At 30.2% G+C, this 17564-nt stretch overlaps 2 protein-coding genes across 2 annotated transcripts; both read left to right on the top strand.

The window, feature by feature from the left end:
• The first annotated feature begins 848 nt into the window (after positions 1-848).
• LOC113863007 (protein AUXIN RESPONSE 4) lies at positions 849-4428 on the top strand. The gene is made up of 2 exons (XM_027496368.1): positions 849-2194; positions 3718-4428. Exons 1-2 carry the CDS (start codon positions 1004-1006, stop codon positions 3979-3981), a joined length of 1455 nt encoding a protein of 484 aa, XP_027352169.1. The 5' UTR covers positions 849-1003; the 3' UTR covers positions 3982-4428.
• Positions 4429-10318: 5890 nt separating this feature from the next.
• Positions 10319-16851, top strand: LOC113863959 (probable linoleate 9S-lipoxygenase 5). The gene is made up of 9 exons (XM_027497766.1): positions 10319-10520; positions 13155-13444; positions 13542-13782; positions 14027-14365; positions 14502-14587; positions 14755-14862; positions 15003-15307; positions 15602-15865; positions 16026-16851. Exons 1-9 carry the CDS (start codon positions 10337-10339, stop codon positions 16777-16779), a joined length of 2571 nt encoding a protein of 856 aa, XP_027353567.1. The 5' UTR covers positions 10319-10336; the 3' UTR covers positions 16780-16851.
• Positions 16852-17564: the final 713 nt, after the last annotated feature.

Here is a 17564-nt window from a genome sequence, read left to right as displayed (position 1 = left end):
ATATCATTTAATTTAGTCTAAAAAATAATAACATATTAAAATTAACCCATGAATGTAGAATTTGTTATTTATTTTATTGTCATTCCTTAACTGTGTCTAGTGAAAAAGAAGTGATGGGACACAATAATATAATTTAACACATTGACATATTTTAAAATAAGATAATTAAAAAATAATTTATTTTATTTTTAATTGTAATTTTTAATTGACATTATTATGAATATGTTACGTTACACTTAGTATATACATCACTATTTGTAAAGCAACATAACAAATTTGAATAATAAAATAAAATAGACAATAGACGTTACGTTAAAAAACTAATTTTAACATGTTAGTATTTTCTAATTATTATTTACTAGAATAATAGATAAGAAAAGAAAAAGTTTACATTCGCTTGGTAAATCAATTGGATGGCTAATGATCTTGTCAATTAAATTATTTGAATAAAAAAATTACTAAAAATGTTTAGTAAAGGAATTAAAAAAAAACACTAACTTGAAAGCACTGACTTGATAATAAAAGTAATCTATGGTTTTATAAGTTAGGAAATGTTTTTTATTTTCATTTTTTTCACCTCTATTCATTTCTAAAAACAACTTGTTATTCACTCTTAATTAATATCTTCATTTTCAATAAATTATATAAAAACAATTTTCTTTAACTCTCTCAATCTTACTTTATTTAATTTTTAATATATTTAACCCTCTCATTTTTATTTTTCATATTTCCTCTTTTTCTATTCTATCTACGATGCAAATCAGAATGCTAGTTAGGAAGTTGTGTTTATTTTTCTCAGTACTTTTCTTTTACGTCATAAAAAAAATATTTCATTCTACACTGACCTCGGACTCAGACACACGCACTCACTCACTCTGGCAATGACCAAAACAAAAGAAAAAAATCACACTCACCCATTAACCACGCAATGATGATGTCCCCTTAACCCGCGTGATCTACATTCAACTGCGTTGTAACCATACCCAAGCTTGAAGAACCGATCATGGCGATCATCACAGAAGAACCGGACCAACAAGAACCCACACACTCACGCTCACAGATCCCACCAACTAATCCTCGCGAACCCAAATCACCCTCAACCCCAACACAGCCCCCTAACAACACATTCTCTTTCTGGTTCTACTTCACACTCTGCGTCTCTCTCATCACTCTCCTTTTCGTCTTCACCTCTTCCCTCTCCCCTCATGACAGCAAAACCTGGTTCCTCAGCTTACCCAACTCCCTTCGCCAACACTATTCAAAGGGCCGCACCATCAAGGTGCAAACGCGGCATAACCAACCACCCATTGAAGTTTTCACCGTCGAAGAGGGTCCCACAGCTTCGGAAAACGTTGTCATTGTACACGGGCAGGGTCTCAGTTCATACTCTTACCGCAAAGTTACAAACTTTTTAGCTTCCAAGGGAGTGCACGTGGTTTCTATTGACCTACCCGGAAATGGTTTTTCCGACAAGACCGTGGAAGATTCCGTTGAAGGGGTGAACGGGATTTTTGGGAGGTTTTGGTACGTGTACAGTGAAATTCAGGAAAAGGGTATTTTCTGGGCTTTTGATCAGATGGTGGAAACTGGTCAGATTCCGTATGAGGAAATTGTAGCTCGGATGGCTAAGAGGAAGGTGAAAAAGGCTATTGATTTGGGTCCCCAAGAGATGGGAACAGTGTTGGGACAAATTGTTGATACCATGGGGCTTGCTCCTGTTCACTTGGTGTTGCATGATTCAGCTTTGGGAATGAGTGCCAATTGGGTTTCTGAGAAGCCTGAATTGGTGAGAAGTGTGACGCTTATTGACACAGCAGCTTCTACCGTGGGTGCTTTTCCCATTTGGGTTCTGGAGTGGCCTCTGATTAGGAACATGGTTTTGGGGTTTTCTTTGGTGTATACAAAGGTGGTGAATTTGTGCTGTTCTAAGAGGATTGGTGTTTTGGATGTGGATGCTCAGAGGGTGTTGTTGAAGGGAAGGGATGGGAGGAAAGCGGTTGTTGCTGTTGGGAAGAATTTGAATTCAAGCTTTGACTTGGCAGAGTGGGGTGGTTCTGATGGATTGAAAGATATGCCAATGCATGTGATATGGTCTGCTGGTTGGTCTGAAGAATGGAACAGCGAGGGTGATCGGGTTGCAAGTGCACTTCCACAGGCCACTTTTGTTGGACATTCTGGAGGGCGGTGGGCTCAGGTGACCGCAAGATTTATTGCTTCGCTTATCTTATTTTACTTATCTTGCACAAGCTTCCGTCGTTGTGTGTGATTTTATTTTGTTATGTTTTCTGTCATGAAGAGATCGTTTGATTGGATTGAAATGGATGCCTGGAATAACATTCGAATTGAGTGGTTTGCTCTGAGAATTTAGGAATTCTAAAGCAGTTATGTTCTTCCTAGTTAATGAGCTGGTTTGGTACTCCTGTTGTTCTTAAACCTTGATCAGATGCACGTTAGTTTCATTGTTAGATTTTGTGATGCTGTGAGATGTTACCATGCTATGCTACCATGATCTAAACTTACCTGAAAACTCTTGCTTCCGATACTTCGATTGAATTTTATTTTAATTATTCAAGCTGCCATCAAATATCGATTTTACTTTTCAAAGTGACTATACACTTAGTAAAGAAGCTGTCAACTATCAGCTATGTGTACATTTGAGCTGGTTTGTGTTGTTTTCTGCATGATCAGTTTATGTGGATTTTTTCTCCAATCTGGTGCAAAGCACGATGTTATGATCTCTAGTCAATCAAACTTGGTTGGTAGATTAGTGCTTTTGGATAAGTTTTATCAGCAACGGTTAAAAAGGAATTGAGGAACCAAGAGTCAACTATTATGCTTAGATAATAAATTACTTAGAGTAGTTGATATGGTCCAATGCATAATAAGATGGTGCGATGCTGGAATCATGAACTCCAATTTGATTAATCTGGCCATACAAACCTCCTCCTTTTTTGTATCCACAGAGGGTTTGCTGATTTTGAAGTTCTGGTGAAATTCTATATTGTTTTTCAGATATCTGTCTGTTGTTTGTCTAATCTGGATAACAAGTTTGTTTGCTGTGTGTTACAATAAATTTTTTTTTCCTTGCAAGTTCCCCCTTCCCGCATATGTATTAATACTGTATGTATATACGAATGCCTATTAAGATCTGGTGGGGAACACATCCAGGATCAGTTGCTTCCTGAGAGTGGCAATGAACATTCTTTACTAATGAAGTGATTATCGGGAAGAACTTAATTGGTCAAGTTTCTCTTCTACAGTAACCTTGTATTCTTGTAATATAAATTCAGAATGAGAACATAACATTTCCTTGCTAGAATTTTGTTTTCTTGAATATATCTGTTTCTTATCTTGTGGACTTTCTGTATAAAATAACACAAGTACCATGCAAATTTTTTCCCTGTAGTAGATTATTCATTCACATTTCAATGAGGAATAAGCTTGGTTCCTTTGGGAAGAGAATTTCCTAGTAGGATATCTGAGGGACGGGGAAGAAATATGTTGATGAGCTACTAAACTCTGTTTTTAGCTTTGCTTGAAGATGCAATAAGTGAAAGCTTCGGACTATTGCCTCTTCCTCCTGATTATTTTAATATACTGTCCACTCATACTATTTATTTGTCTTTCTTTCTACATCATGTAAATTACCATTTTTCCATGTGATGTCAATCTTCTTCCTTTTACCATTGAAACTAATCCAATTAACTGTGATCTCAGGAGGATGTAGCAGTTGAGATAGCTGAACAAATTTCTCAGTTTGTCTTGTCTTTACCAAAGACTTTTAGGAAAGTTGAGCAAGAACCCATCCCAGATCACATACAGAAGTTGCTTGATGAAGCAAAAAGTAATGGTCACGATCATCATCTCCATGCTCATGCTCATGATCATGATCATGATCACAATCACTATGGTGATGCTCACATTCATGGAGCTAATTATATGGATGCATATGGGCTTGGTCATGGACCTCATGGTTGGTGAGAATGATCACAGGATTGTATGTCACTAACGTTCACATAGTACTCTCTGCTTCACCTTGCTCATACGTTGCATTAGTTGGGAAGCTGAAGCTCATACGATAGAGTTCTTGCCAGCTAAAGCCTACATGTTGTATGTTATTTATTTTAACTGTTTTACATTTTCAAAATTGCTGAAGGGTGAGAAGACTATGCTCTAAAGAACGATTATGCACGAGAAGACAATTGTTCTAACAAAAAAACTAATTATGTCTTTGAGCTGATTGCTGTCGTATGGAGCTACTTTTTGTATTTGGATTCTGAAAGATGTTTGATGAGAAGAAATTTTAATCAATGTACTTGAGATATTTCAGTTACATAGATGATTGTGTAATACTTGATACGTTAATTAGAATATCATAGTAAAAGTAGTAATATGAAAATGCAATATAATCAATCCTCCATATATTTTCTAAATGATTTCCTTTTGTTTGGATATTGTAAATTCTTATAGTTAATGTCAGTGTAAATAAAGCTGAATTTTACCGGTTAACTATATGAATGGGTGTGAATCAGTTTGAACCGGTTACAAAGCAAGTTGAACCTGTGTGAATTGGTTTTGAAAACGGATCAATGCCCATTTGTAATTAAGTGTATTACATTTGTTGCATGCTGACATCCTTCTTAATTGTTTTTTATGCTTTTGGTATGCATTGGCCTTTGGTACTATTATTGTTGTTTATATTGTTACTATTTTAATGTTTTAACAGGTAATGAACATAAAGCGTCTGAACAGTATGATGAGAGATCATGACATAAACTTTAGGGAAATGTTATTGATCTAAGTTCTGATATTCTTAGCAGAACATGCTTTATTGAGCTGGATGTCTACTTAAAAAGAGAAGTAGCAGTGTTGTATCCAGTTCATGTACTAGACAGCAAAAGTAACTTTTTTTAGTAAACTAAAATTTATTGATAAGTGATGACAAGTACATGGTGTACTTCTGCCCTTATACAAATAAATACCTTCATACATAGGATTATAAATATCACAAGCTAACAATTTTCCCATTGAGGGCTGGTCCCTGTATGAGATCCACAGAGAAAACAAAAGCTGGTCCCTGTATGAGATCCACAGAGAAAACAAAATCCACACAATCATCTTGCTGATTTATAGTATGGCAACTCCCACTAAAGGACATATATGGTTGAATAACCATGTTAGGCTAAAAAGAAAGCATAACTATCAATTAGAATAAAAGGCTAAAAGTAAAGGTAACTGATTTTAGGAGTGTTCATAAATTGATCCAATCAAACGTAAACTGTAAAAATCGAATTGAAAATCAAATTGACAAAAAAAAACATGTTTTTATTGATTTTGAATCCAATTTTAAAAATCGATCCAATCTAATTCAAATTAAATTTTTGTATAAATGATTTTATTTATAAAATTAACTTTTTACAGCATTACCATAGTCACAAACAGCACGGTATAGATTAAAACATCTGTAGCATTTTCAATAATAATAATAATAATAATAATAGTAGTACACTCTTTAATACATATTTTGTGGGTAATCGATTTTTTTAAAATTCAAAATAATTTCAAGGACGCAAACACACAAAAAGAGATATAAAGATGTTGATATATAATCCTTTAGTGTAAATACAACAAATTGCATTTTCTTTGTCAACACATAATGGACATGGTTCATTTTAATCTTCAGCAAGTGGGTAAAACTATACCCTTGGCAAATAACTTTGTTAATTTTTATGAGTTCTAGCCTTTATATATATGTTTAAAAGTTTTATTAACTAATGTACATTTCTATGAACGTTGTTTTCTAATAAGTTTATTATCTCACATGTTTATCTAATTATAAATATATGTTAATTATGAGAAAATTATGTCCTTACACCCGTTAAAAGGGAATCCGTACGCAATTAGCCAAAGAGTGGCCAACAAAGTAAAAAAACTATATATAAAGACACACGATAAGTTATTTGTTATAGCTACTTACTATTCACGATTAAGAAAACCAAATGACAGAGAAAGAAAAAACATCAACGGTACATTCATCCCTGTTACTTCATAGTTTTGCTATCACATGCGCATGTAATATAAAAATATTGATAATAATAAATAAAAATATAAAAATATTTTAACAATTAATATATTTAAAATAAGTATTTTTTATAATTTTAAAAAATATTATTATTATTTCTTTTACCGTAAGAAGTAGATTAGAAGTAAAGGAGCTAAAGATAAGTGAAATTTGGGCACGCATCAAATTAATTGGGAAATTTGCGTGAACAATGTTTAGCCACAAAATATACATATCGAGTTTCAATATAATGAAAAAGTGGCAAAGTTTTGCACCTTACCTAGACCCGCAAAGAGAGAATGACATTAATTAACTAAACTATGCCAAGCTATCTTATGTACGTGTGTGAACATTTACTTAACATTTGGTGGGCTTTCTAATTCTTGCACCCTGTTATTTAGTGTGACATTGATTGATTGATTGTTGTTTTCAGCATTAAAGTTGATGCCAAAGTTATTTAAAGCAGAAGCAACAGATAAGAATTTAATGTATGTTGGTATTCATTCATTGTAAATTTTCATTTAGCTTGTTACTCATTGTATAAATAATAAATAGGACTTGAGAGTTTCCATATAACTCATTAGTCATTAATTAGTTAACTCTATATATTGCATGTTATTGTAAAAATATTACAAAAGTTTTTCTTTTTTATTTAAAATATTGAAGACAACACACATGATAGGATAGCGATAGTTCTCTACTTCTTAATTCGCTTTCAATTTCTCTTTCATTTTTCTCCACAATTTTTGTTTCAACATTTCTTTTTCTTTTTTTTATTTGCATTTTATTATCTCTTTAAATTTTCACAAAGATTTTGAGGTCAAAAATTAAAAAAACAAGGTGTTTTGGATTTGAAAACAGTCCAAAGTTCTCTTGATTAGTAAAACGAAGGGGAAAAATTATAAAGGAAATTGGTATGATATAATAAAAACTATGCTAAAAAAATTGTTAATTTTATAAAAAAAATCAAAAGTGAGAGAAAAAATAATAGAAACAAATGAATAAAAGTGAAATTATAATTTTACTTTGAATATAATATGTCATTTAAAATGAAATAGTCAAAATATATTAATCCATATAATTAAGGTTATTTTAGTATTTTTCTTAAAGATGAAGCTAGCACATGGTGAAAAGTATAATCATTGTCCCCGTAACTAATTAAATCTGTTTCAAAGAATTTTAGCCTCATTTTCATCTTTATGAAAAAAATTTATTCCAATTTTACGGCTTCAAATGAGACAATCATAGTTATGAGAATCAATAAAGACCTATTAAAGACAAAAGTTTAAAGGCATTGGAAAGGTTTTAAGGACTAATAATAAAGACAAAAAAGATAAATAAATACTTAGAGAAAATAATTATTGTTCTATTTGAAAAAAAGTTCAATTTAAAATTAAAAAAGTTCAAAATAATCAATTACATATACTTAAAGAACCTGTATTCTAATGTACTTCATTAGGATTTAGTTACTATGTTTAGTTTATTTATTTTAAATTTTTATTTAGTTTATTTATATTTGGACTTGTTACAAGAAACCCGTTAAGATTGTGTTTGTGTTGGTTTATGAGCTTAGACATATATAAGCTCTTGTAAACACACTTTTAATTAGTTTTGAATATAATTTGAGATTGGACACTCTCATGAGAACGTGTGACTCTAGATTTTTGAGTAAGCCAGTTTTCTTTGATCTTATTAAGAGACTAAGACTCTTGTGATAATTATTTTTTGATTTATCAATTTTACAATTGTGACGCCATTCTCTATTTCTATTTTGTTTTTATATTTATTATTTTTTTCTTGTTTTAATTTTTATTTATATTTTAATAATTTTATTTTTATTGTGTGAAATTTAATTTAAAATCATTTAATTCGATAATACAAACTGTGATTGTCATTACACAGTAAGTATCTCTAAATTTAGGAAAAAGTTATCATCATTCAATCACAAATTCAATGTATGTTGTATTCATTGACAATTAATATACTGTAGGATTGATTCAACATTAAGCTTTACATAGACTAATAAAAATGCTTTACGAAACTTTTTATAACTTTATTTACTCTTACCTTTTAAACTTTTTACAATTTAAATCGAGTCAAACACTACCAAAGCGTTTAGTACAAAAATTTCAGTAAAAAAAATAAAAATTTAGTTATAAAACGTAACATATATATACCATGTTTTTAGAGATTTTGATTTTAATTTTAATTTTTAAAAATATATTTTAATATTTATTTCTCTTAATCCCACATTTTTCAACAATGACGTAACTTATTAAGAAGTTTGTCACGTGTTGATTTATTGTTGAAACACATCATCATTAGATAAAAAAAAATGTTAAATTTTAACAATTAAAGATTAAAATTTGAAAAGTTAATATCCCATAAAATATGAAAACTAAAAATATGTTAAACTTAAAAAATATAAATTATGTTTATCCATGCTTGTCCCTAGACAATTAATTACATGTAAAATACATATTAATGATCTAAGAATTTGTAACCACAAATTTCATAATGAGTAGCAACTCTCCTCTACGTATTAAACTTTTAGATTGAAAACCAAACAACTAATCAAACATTTTTCAAAACACTTTGACAAAACGATGTGTATGATCATTAATATTATTGCCTGTGTATAGAAGGAAGATTCAAGCATCTCTATAAGGGAAGGACCCAACTATATATAAGAAACAGCCATTGCTCTTATTAATTACTGTAAAAAGAAATGAGGCAGCCACTTAGTTGAAAGGGAAAACCAACCTAAAAGCTTCAAAGTCTTACACGTACTGTTTCAAATCAAATCAAATCAAAGCAAGTTATTAACCCGTTTGATTAAAACCTAAGCCAACAAGCCTCAAGAAATTTATTAATTAAGTTAGCATTATTAGCAATCAAAATTGAAAAGGATTACAATTTTCAAGTATAGATATGTTGGAAATAAATTGATTGATGATATATGACTAGTTTGTTGATTTATACATGTATAATATAACATAATATGTCTATGCACAAAAAATGTAGTTTTTCTAATCAAACACGCAACATTGATCCTTGTTATACGAATTGACATTATAATAATTGGAACATGATATTCATGTAAACATTTTCTATTGGTTTCGAAAGGAAAATTGTGATGTTGAACAAACCAAACCTTCATTGATAAACAATGAACTATATATATACAAATTGTGCAGATTATATTAGTAAAGATGCAAATCGGTTAATATCTCCATATATAATCAGCCAACACATGACGATGCTGCCGTATCGTGCCTACCCTAATCACGAGTTGAAAGGTATAAGATGATAAAAAAATTAAGAAACAAATGAAGAAATTAAAGAAGAAAGTTTAGTTGAAGTGAAATTTACGCAAATAAAATAAAATAAAATCATATATTCACTTTAATAAATAGGAAAAGGAAAACTTATTGTTTTTTACATCCAAATGATTGGATATAATCGAGCACACAATGTTCTTCTACTCATTTAAATTTTTTTTCATTTGATACAATTCTCAAAGAAAATAAGGAGTGTTGATCAATAAAGAATAACTTCATTGAAGCTTGAAAATTTCAATAATATCTTAAAGTCTTCATTGATGGGAAGAGGGGCTAATTGCCAGATGTTAAAGTAATTTAAAATAATATAATAGTCGAGAAAAATTCATATGCAAAATAGTAATTATTGTAAAAAATTGCAAATTGATAATTAAATAACACCATAATATTAGTGACTTAGTCTATATCTTTCAGCGAGCCGCCAACGAGCAAAACATTTGAAAAGCGACCGAGATGATAGAAAAAGATAGATGGAAAATTTGAAAAGAAAAACGTTAATGTTATATACACGTGTGCATGTATACTATGGATTTGTTAATTTTTATTTATCAAAATGTTAATAAATTATAATTATATATTTTTAAATACATTAAAGATGTAACTTATATGTTTTTTTTAAAATCAAATTATCATGCTAAACACAAAGATGGATCCTTTTATATACAAGATATGTCCTGTTTAAATTTTGTATTTTATTTTTAAAAAAAAAGGCATTACATTGAAAAAGGAAAATAGAAGAAATAAAAATGAAGTGGCTAGTCTTGTTACGTAAGAAAAATAGCCATCGGAAACACATAGGTTGGCATCTATCCCTTGGGTCTATAAATACAGAACTTCATTTACAGTTCACGTCACAAGCGTTAATTTGATCGGAATTGGGATCTTCATTGTTACTTCTAACGAATACATTAATTAGGTGTTCTTGAAAGAAAGAATGGAAGACAAGTTTGAGAAGAAGAAGAAGAGCGATGGCAGCATAAGAGGGACAGTGGTATTGATGAAGAAAAATGTGCTTGACTTCAACGACTTAAGTGCTTCCATCCTCGATCGTCTTCACGAGTTTCTCGGCAAACGCGTTTCTCTTCAATTAATCAGTGCCCTTCAACTTCACCAAGCTGGTTCGTATTTACTCTTGCTTCTCTGTTTTTCTATTACATTTCTCTTCTTTCTGGTTTGTCTGCGTTAACGTTACCACATGAATAACTCTAATTCAATTAGCTGAAATATTATATTAAATTTTGTATTGGTTTTTCTATTTCATTTCATGAAATTTTGTTATTTATTTAATCTTCTCTGGGAATAATGTAATGGTAATATTTTTTTTAACATGGCTCTTTCGTGTGTTATGGAGTATATTTTTTAGACATGTATCTATAGAAAAAGATAAAAAAGAATTGTTATTCTTTTTATCATTTTTATTTCATATTATTTATCTGAAATAAAAATTTTGAACCATGACACGATATTTTTATATCTTCTCTATTCTTATGCTCTGTGAAAGCAGATCGTTAGTTCTTCTCCCATCTCTATCTGCCCATTTGGTTTCCAACTCTTGTCATCAAAACATGAAAGAATCTAATGCTGAATTTCCCAAGTCGTGACTTGAACACTTCCACATTAGTTTGTTTATAATCACAAAAATCCAGAATATTTCATATACTTTTATTTATTTTTTCTTCATAATTTTGAAAAGGACGTTTTATTTTCCTTCTTCCAGAGTTCAAGAATCAAGGTCATTCACTTAAAAAAGTGTTTTGATAAGCATAAAAATTAAAAGCAAAAAAATATTTATTGTAACTTTTAATACAAATTATTGATTTTTAATAATTATTTTAAATAAATTGATCAGTAAAACTGATATTTTATGACAATCCCTCGACAATAGAAGAATTAACAAAGAGTATGCTAAATAGTTAGAATGTTGTCAATATAAAAAAGGGAGATTTTTTCCTTAGTTAGAAAACTGCTTTTTATATATTTTTTTTAAAAGCAAAACATATATTCTAATTAAAATGTATTGTTCAGATTAATTTACGTACAAGTCTCAATTTTATTCAATAATTCAAAATAAATTTAATTACAAGTAATTTTGTTCAACTTTAAAGTAAACGGACACAAATTTTAAAATTAACCACCAAGAATAAGCATGTTGTGAAGGAATTTTAGTACTCTTTATCACTTTTGTTTAGCAACTTACATTATTTTAAAAAAAGTTGACAAAATGAATTTGACAACACGTGTAAAAATGGAAAAAAAAATTACATGAATTTAATAGAGCAATGGACTAAGTCAGTTATATTAAATAAATAATGAACAAATAACTACCAAAATTAATGATATGAATTATAGATTTATATAAGTATATTTTATAAAATAGAAGTAGTCAAGTAGATGCGAACTAGATGTGAAATAGATGCTGTTACATTTATCTATCCCAAAGGTCCAAACCTATATATGTTTTGGGCCAAATGTTATCTCTTTGGAAATAATTTTTACACCCACCTCTCTTTATTCATATTTTTTATTTTGAAAATTTAGTTTTGAAAGTGATTCATAAATTATTTTTCTAAAATTAAACATCTGAAATGTGTTAAATTCTCTTTTGAAATTTATTTATAAATTACCTCTAGAATTTTATTTTTAAAAATAAAAAAAGTTACAGCGAATATGAATAATAAAAATAGAAGGTGTGAAAAGAAATTTTCGATTTCCTTTTGCTGAAGATAGAAAAGTGACGTGTTAAAGGGAAGAAAAAGTTGGTGTGTAAAGATTGAAAACGGAAGAAAAGTCAAGGATCCCGAAAAAAAAAAAAAAAGGTATTGAACGAAAAAGTTTGTACGTTAAAAAGTGAAAAATAAATTATTTTTTACACCGTTTTTTTTATTTACATCATTTTTCTTATTATTTTTAAAAAATTTTAATTTTAGAAATAATATTTAATAAATTTTAAAATTAAATTCTGAGAAATATTTTAAAACTTTTCTAAAATAATATTCTTCTGAAATTAAATTTTAAAATAATTAAAAAATAATGGTGAAAACTTATCTCTACGCACAGACTCTACTAAAAATTATCCAATCAACTCTGATGGCATCTCTGCGTCGGCAACACTTTTTTTTACGCGTCACATTTTTAAGAGAGAATTATATTGAACTTCACCCAAATCAGTGATAATTATATTTACATTTTGCTTAATTGAAAATAATACTTTTATTTCTTATTTATTTCTATATTATTCTTACATATTCACACCCTTTATTTTTTTTAAATTAAAATTATGCATAACTTATTTTTATAATTACATCATGTAAGTAAGGTAGGTATGTCTTATAAAATATAAGAGGATATAAGTATAATTAATGCTAATTTTTAAGAGGATAGTTTTTTTTTATGATTCCAGATCATATCACGCAATAACATGTATGTAATTTATTTATTTTTAAATTGTAAAATTTAAATATATGGTATACTATGAGTCGTTAAAACCACGTAGTTCTGTACTACTTAATATTTTTTTTTTTCTTAAGAGAGGTTTGATTAATTATCTCTATTTTTAATCTAGATTCTAGTGCTTAACATGAGACATTTTCTTAAATGTTAGACAAGACATTTTAGGTGTTTTTTTTATGTTGAAGATACGTGTTAAAAAAATAAGTGAGAAATAAAAATAATAGTATAGAATATTATATACGAATGTTAATTTTTTTGTGTGGTCTAAATAATGGCACTGTTTTTGGTCACAAATGTTGAAGGGAATGACATGAAAGGAAAACTTGGGAAGCCTGCATATCTGGAAGACTGGATTACCACAATCACACCCTTAACAGCTGGTGAATCTGCATTCAAAGTTACATTTGATTGGGATGAGGACATAGGAATACCAGGAGCATTTTTAATAAGAAACAACCATCACAGTGAGTTCTACCTAAGAACCTTGACACTAGAAAATGTTCCAGGCCAAGGTACCATCCACTTTATTTGCAACTCTTGGGTATACCCTGCACATAAATATAAAAAGGATCGCATTTTCTTCAGCAACAAGGTAATGCTACAAACATAGCTATCAGTATCATGCAAGGACTTTAAGCGCTTTAAGTATCATACTAGTTACATATTTAATTACTACTAATGTATTGCAGACATACCTTCCAAGTGAAACACCATTGCCACTTCTTAAGTATAGAGAAGAAGAACTAGAGAATTTAAGAGGAGATGGAAAAGGGACCCTGCAAGAGTGGGATAGAGTCTATGATTATGCATTCTACAATGATTTGGGGGATCCTGATAAGGGTCCACAATATGCTCGTCCAGTTCTAGGAGGGTCCATTGAATATCCCTACCCTAGAAGGGGAAGAACTGGTAGACCACATACAAAGTCAGGTTAGGCTTTTTTTATATTGGTTATTTAGTTGTTTTGCTATTCAGTTAAATATGTTTAAAATATAAGTATTTTTTTTTACAAGATTTGAACAATCTAAGAAATAAGTTTGGCCTGATTCATTTTTAGTATCATTAGAGTCTATTTTTATTGAGAATATTTTGGAAAATAAATTTTAGTCCTCTTGTTGTATTTTTAAATTTCTGATCTGGTGTTGTTTCTTTATTCAACTATTTTTTTTTTCAGATGTTAGATCTGAGAGTAGATTGAATTTCGCCATGAGCTTGGACATCTATGTTCCAAGGGATGAAAGATTTGGTCACTTGAAATTGTCAGACTTTCTTGCTTATGCACTGAAATCCATAGTTCAAGTTGTCAAACCTGAGCTAGAATCTCTATTCAACAGCACCCCTAATGAGTTTGATAGCTTTGAAGATATATTTAAACTCTATGAAGGTGGGATTAAGGTTCCTGAAGCTTTAGTTAACAATATTGTAGATAAAATCCCTGCTGAGATGCTCAAAGAAATTCTTCGAACTGATGGTGAAGGGTTCCTCAAATTTCCTGTGCCTCAAGTGATTGAAGGTACTTTTTAACAATTCTTATACTACTCACATTAACACGTTATCATTGCATGAAAAAGAACCTAAAAGGGTAATGTGTTTTGTGAATTGTTATTGTATGATAAATTGATAATGACAATCCTAATGATTTGGAGCAGAGGATAAGTCTGCATGGAGAACCGATGAAGAATTTGCCAGAGAGATGCTAGCCGGTGTGAACCCTGTTATTATTCGTTGCCTCCAAGTATGCCTAATGGTTTTAGCCTTAACATTTAGAATCAATTGAATTCAACTAAAAAAATAGTATATTTATTATAATTATCAAGTTTGTTTTCAAAACTTAGGCTTATAGTAGCTCAATGGATAATTGACTGTATTTTTTCCATGACAATTATCCAATATAAATTTCAGGAATTCCCACCAGCAAGTAAGCTGGATCCTGAAGTCTATGGTGATCAAACCAGTACAATAAGGGAAGAGCACATTGAGAGCAACATGGATGGGCTCACCGTAGATGAGGCAATTTTCGAGTTTGATATAAAATTGTGTTTAGATAGTAAAATATTATGTGAATTTAACCAGAGCTTTGTAGTCAAAGTCAATTCTTTCTTTATTTGATGGCCTTATTCTTACTGTTAAATCTGTATTTGGTTAAATAGGCAATCAGACAAAAGAAGTTATTCATCTTAGATCACCATGATTCACTAATACCATACTTGAGGAGGATAAACTCGACTTCTACAAAGACTTATGCAAGCAGGACAATTCTTTTCTTGAAAAATGATGGGACCTTAAAGCCATTGGCCATTGAGTTGAGTTTGCCAAAACCTGAAGGAGATCAATATGGTGTCACCAGTAAAGTTTACACTCCTGCTGAAAATGGCGTTAAAAGTTCCCTCTGGCAGCTGGCTAAAGCTTATGTAGCAGTAAATGACTCTGGTTATCATCAGCTTATTAGCCACTGGTATAACTTTGTCAATTAAGATAAAAAAAAACAAACACAAACGTAGTTAAGCTTTTACGGTTTTTCTAACGTGCTCAAGGACACATGTTAGAAAGTTAAAAAGTAAAATATTTTTACTAAAAATGAAAACATTTATCATCTCAAAATCATAAACATTCAAAACATACTTTTTATGGTAATCTAGAACATTTATTAGAATATATTTAATGTTTCTTAACATGTGCTTCGAGTACAGATTAGAAAAACCGAATCTTTTTTTGGAAATAATTTCTTATATCTTCCAATTTGTGACAGGTTGCATACTCATGCAGTGATTGAGCCATTCGTCATAGCTGCGAACAGACAACTTAGCGTGCTTCATCCTATTCACAAACTATTGCATCCTCATTTTCGTGACACCATGAACATTAATGCACTTGCGCGACAAATCCTCATCAATGCAGGTGGCATTGTAGAGGCAACCGTTTTTCCATCTAAGTACTCCATGGAGATGTCATCTGTACTTTATAAAAATTGGGTTTTCCCTGAACAAGCATTACCCGCGGATCTTATCAAGAGGTAAACCACACATGCATAAGAATAACATTGCTCTAAACATAAACTTATCCGATTAGCAAACGTATCATATAACCATAACTTATTTGGATGACATGAAAATAGAATAGAACAAAGAGAAACTTGTGATGTTAATGAGCTGATGCATAGTTGCTTCTTTCAGAGGAGTGGCAGTTGAAGATTCAGGGTCTCCATATGGCCTTAGACTTGCGATTGAGGATTACCCTTATGCTGTTGATGGGCTAGAGATTTGGTTTGCTATAAAAACATGGGTCCATGATTATTGTTCCTTTTACTACAAGGAAGATGATACAGTTAAGGAAGACACAGAACTACAATCTTGGTGGAAGGAATTAAGGGAAGTAGGTCACGGTGACAAGAAAAATGAACTTTGGTGGCCAAAAATGCAAACCCGTGTAGAGCTGATTGAAACTTGCACTATCATTATATGGATTTCTTCTGCTCTACATGCATCCACCAACTTTGGACAATACCCTTATGCAGGTTTCCTCCCAAATCGTCCAACTATAAGCCGTAGATTCATGCCTGATGAAGGAACTGCAGAATATGATGAACTTGTGGCAAATCCTGATAAGGCTTTTCTGAAAACAATCACAGCACAGTTGCAGACTCTTATTGGCATTTCACTGATAGAAATATTGTCTAGGCATTCTTCTGATGAAGTCTATCTTGGACAGAGAGACACTCCTAATTGGACATCTGATATGGAGCCATTGGAAGCCTTTGACCAGTTTGGAAAGAAACTGGTAGAAATTGAGGAAAGGATCATAACATTGAACAATGATGGCAAACTTAAAAACCGAGTTGGACCAGTTAACATTCCATATACCTTACTTTTTCCTAGCAGCAAAGGTGGACTCACTGGCATGGGAATTCCCAACAGTGTCTCGATTTGAAAGGGCTTGCATGTTCTCTTTTACAAGCTTTTGAATTCAGATTTTAGCTAGTATATCTTTATTCTGCCACTATTCTGCTTAAGGATACTTCAAATTTGTCAATTTCCAATCTTCTCTGTATGTTGTTATCGTGAATAAAAAAAGTAAATAATATTTAATATATTTTACTGAGTATTTATTATTGTTGTTGTATAAAGAAAACTAAAATGAAAAAGTAAAAGTATATGCTTAGACTTTTAGAAAATAAAACATCCTCAGAAAGGTAAAGTTTATTAAGGTAACTTAGTTAAGTTTGATGAAAAAAAAAAGATATAAAATAGAGTTTAAAAAATGCGAGTTTTGTTGATTAAGAGTTCTAGTTAAATAATAAAAAATATTTAAAATTATGTTAAGAATGTATTGGAAAATAAAAATTACGGTAAGTATGAATTAAAATTATTTTTAATAGTTTTTTTCTTTCATTATCTAACCATTCTTCTAAGAATAATGGCTACTGTTTTTTAAAATATATTATTATAATAAGTTTGAAGAGAATAATATATGCTTTAATAATAATAATAATTTAATATTTTATTTAGTGATCATATTATATTACTGTAAAATTCAATATTCTTATATCATTTAATGATTTTTTTATAAAATATAATTTTTATACACTAATTATAACTATTAAATCAAATATTGCAAAAATTTGGTGATAAAATACAATCAAATTATTCTTATTTATAAACATTTCATAAGGACATATACTTTAATCTTAATGTATATTGGTGAAGCACTAAATA

The sequence above is a fragment of the Abrus precatorius genome, unplaced genomic scaffold, assembly GCF_003935025.1.
Source record: "Abrus precatorius isolate BTA unplaced genomic scaffold, Abrus_2018 Scaffold3, whole genome shotgun sequence".
Lineage (NCBI taxonomy): Eukaryota > Viridiplantae > Streptophyta > Magnoliopsida > Fabales > Fabaceae > Abrus > Abrus precatorius.
Note: the sequence above shows the minus strand (reverse complement) of the source record. Positions and strands in the feature narration are given on the sequence as shown.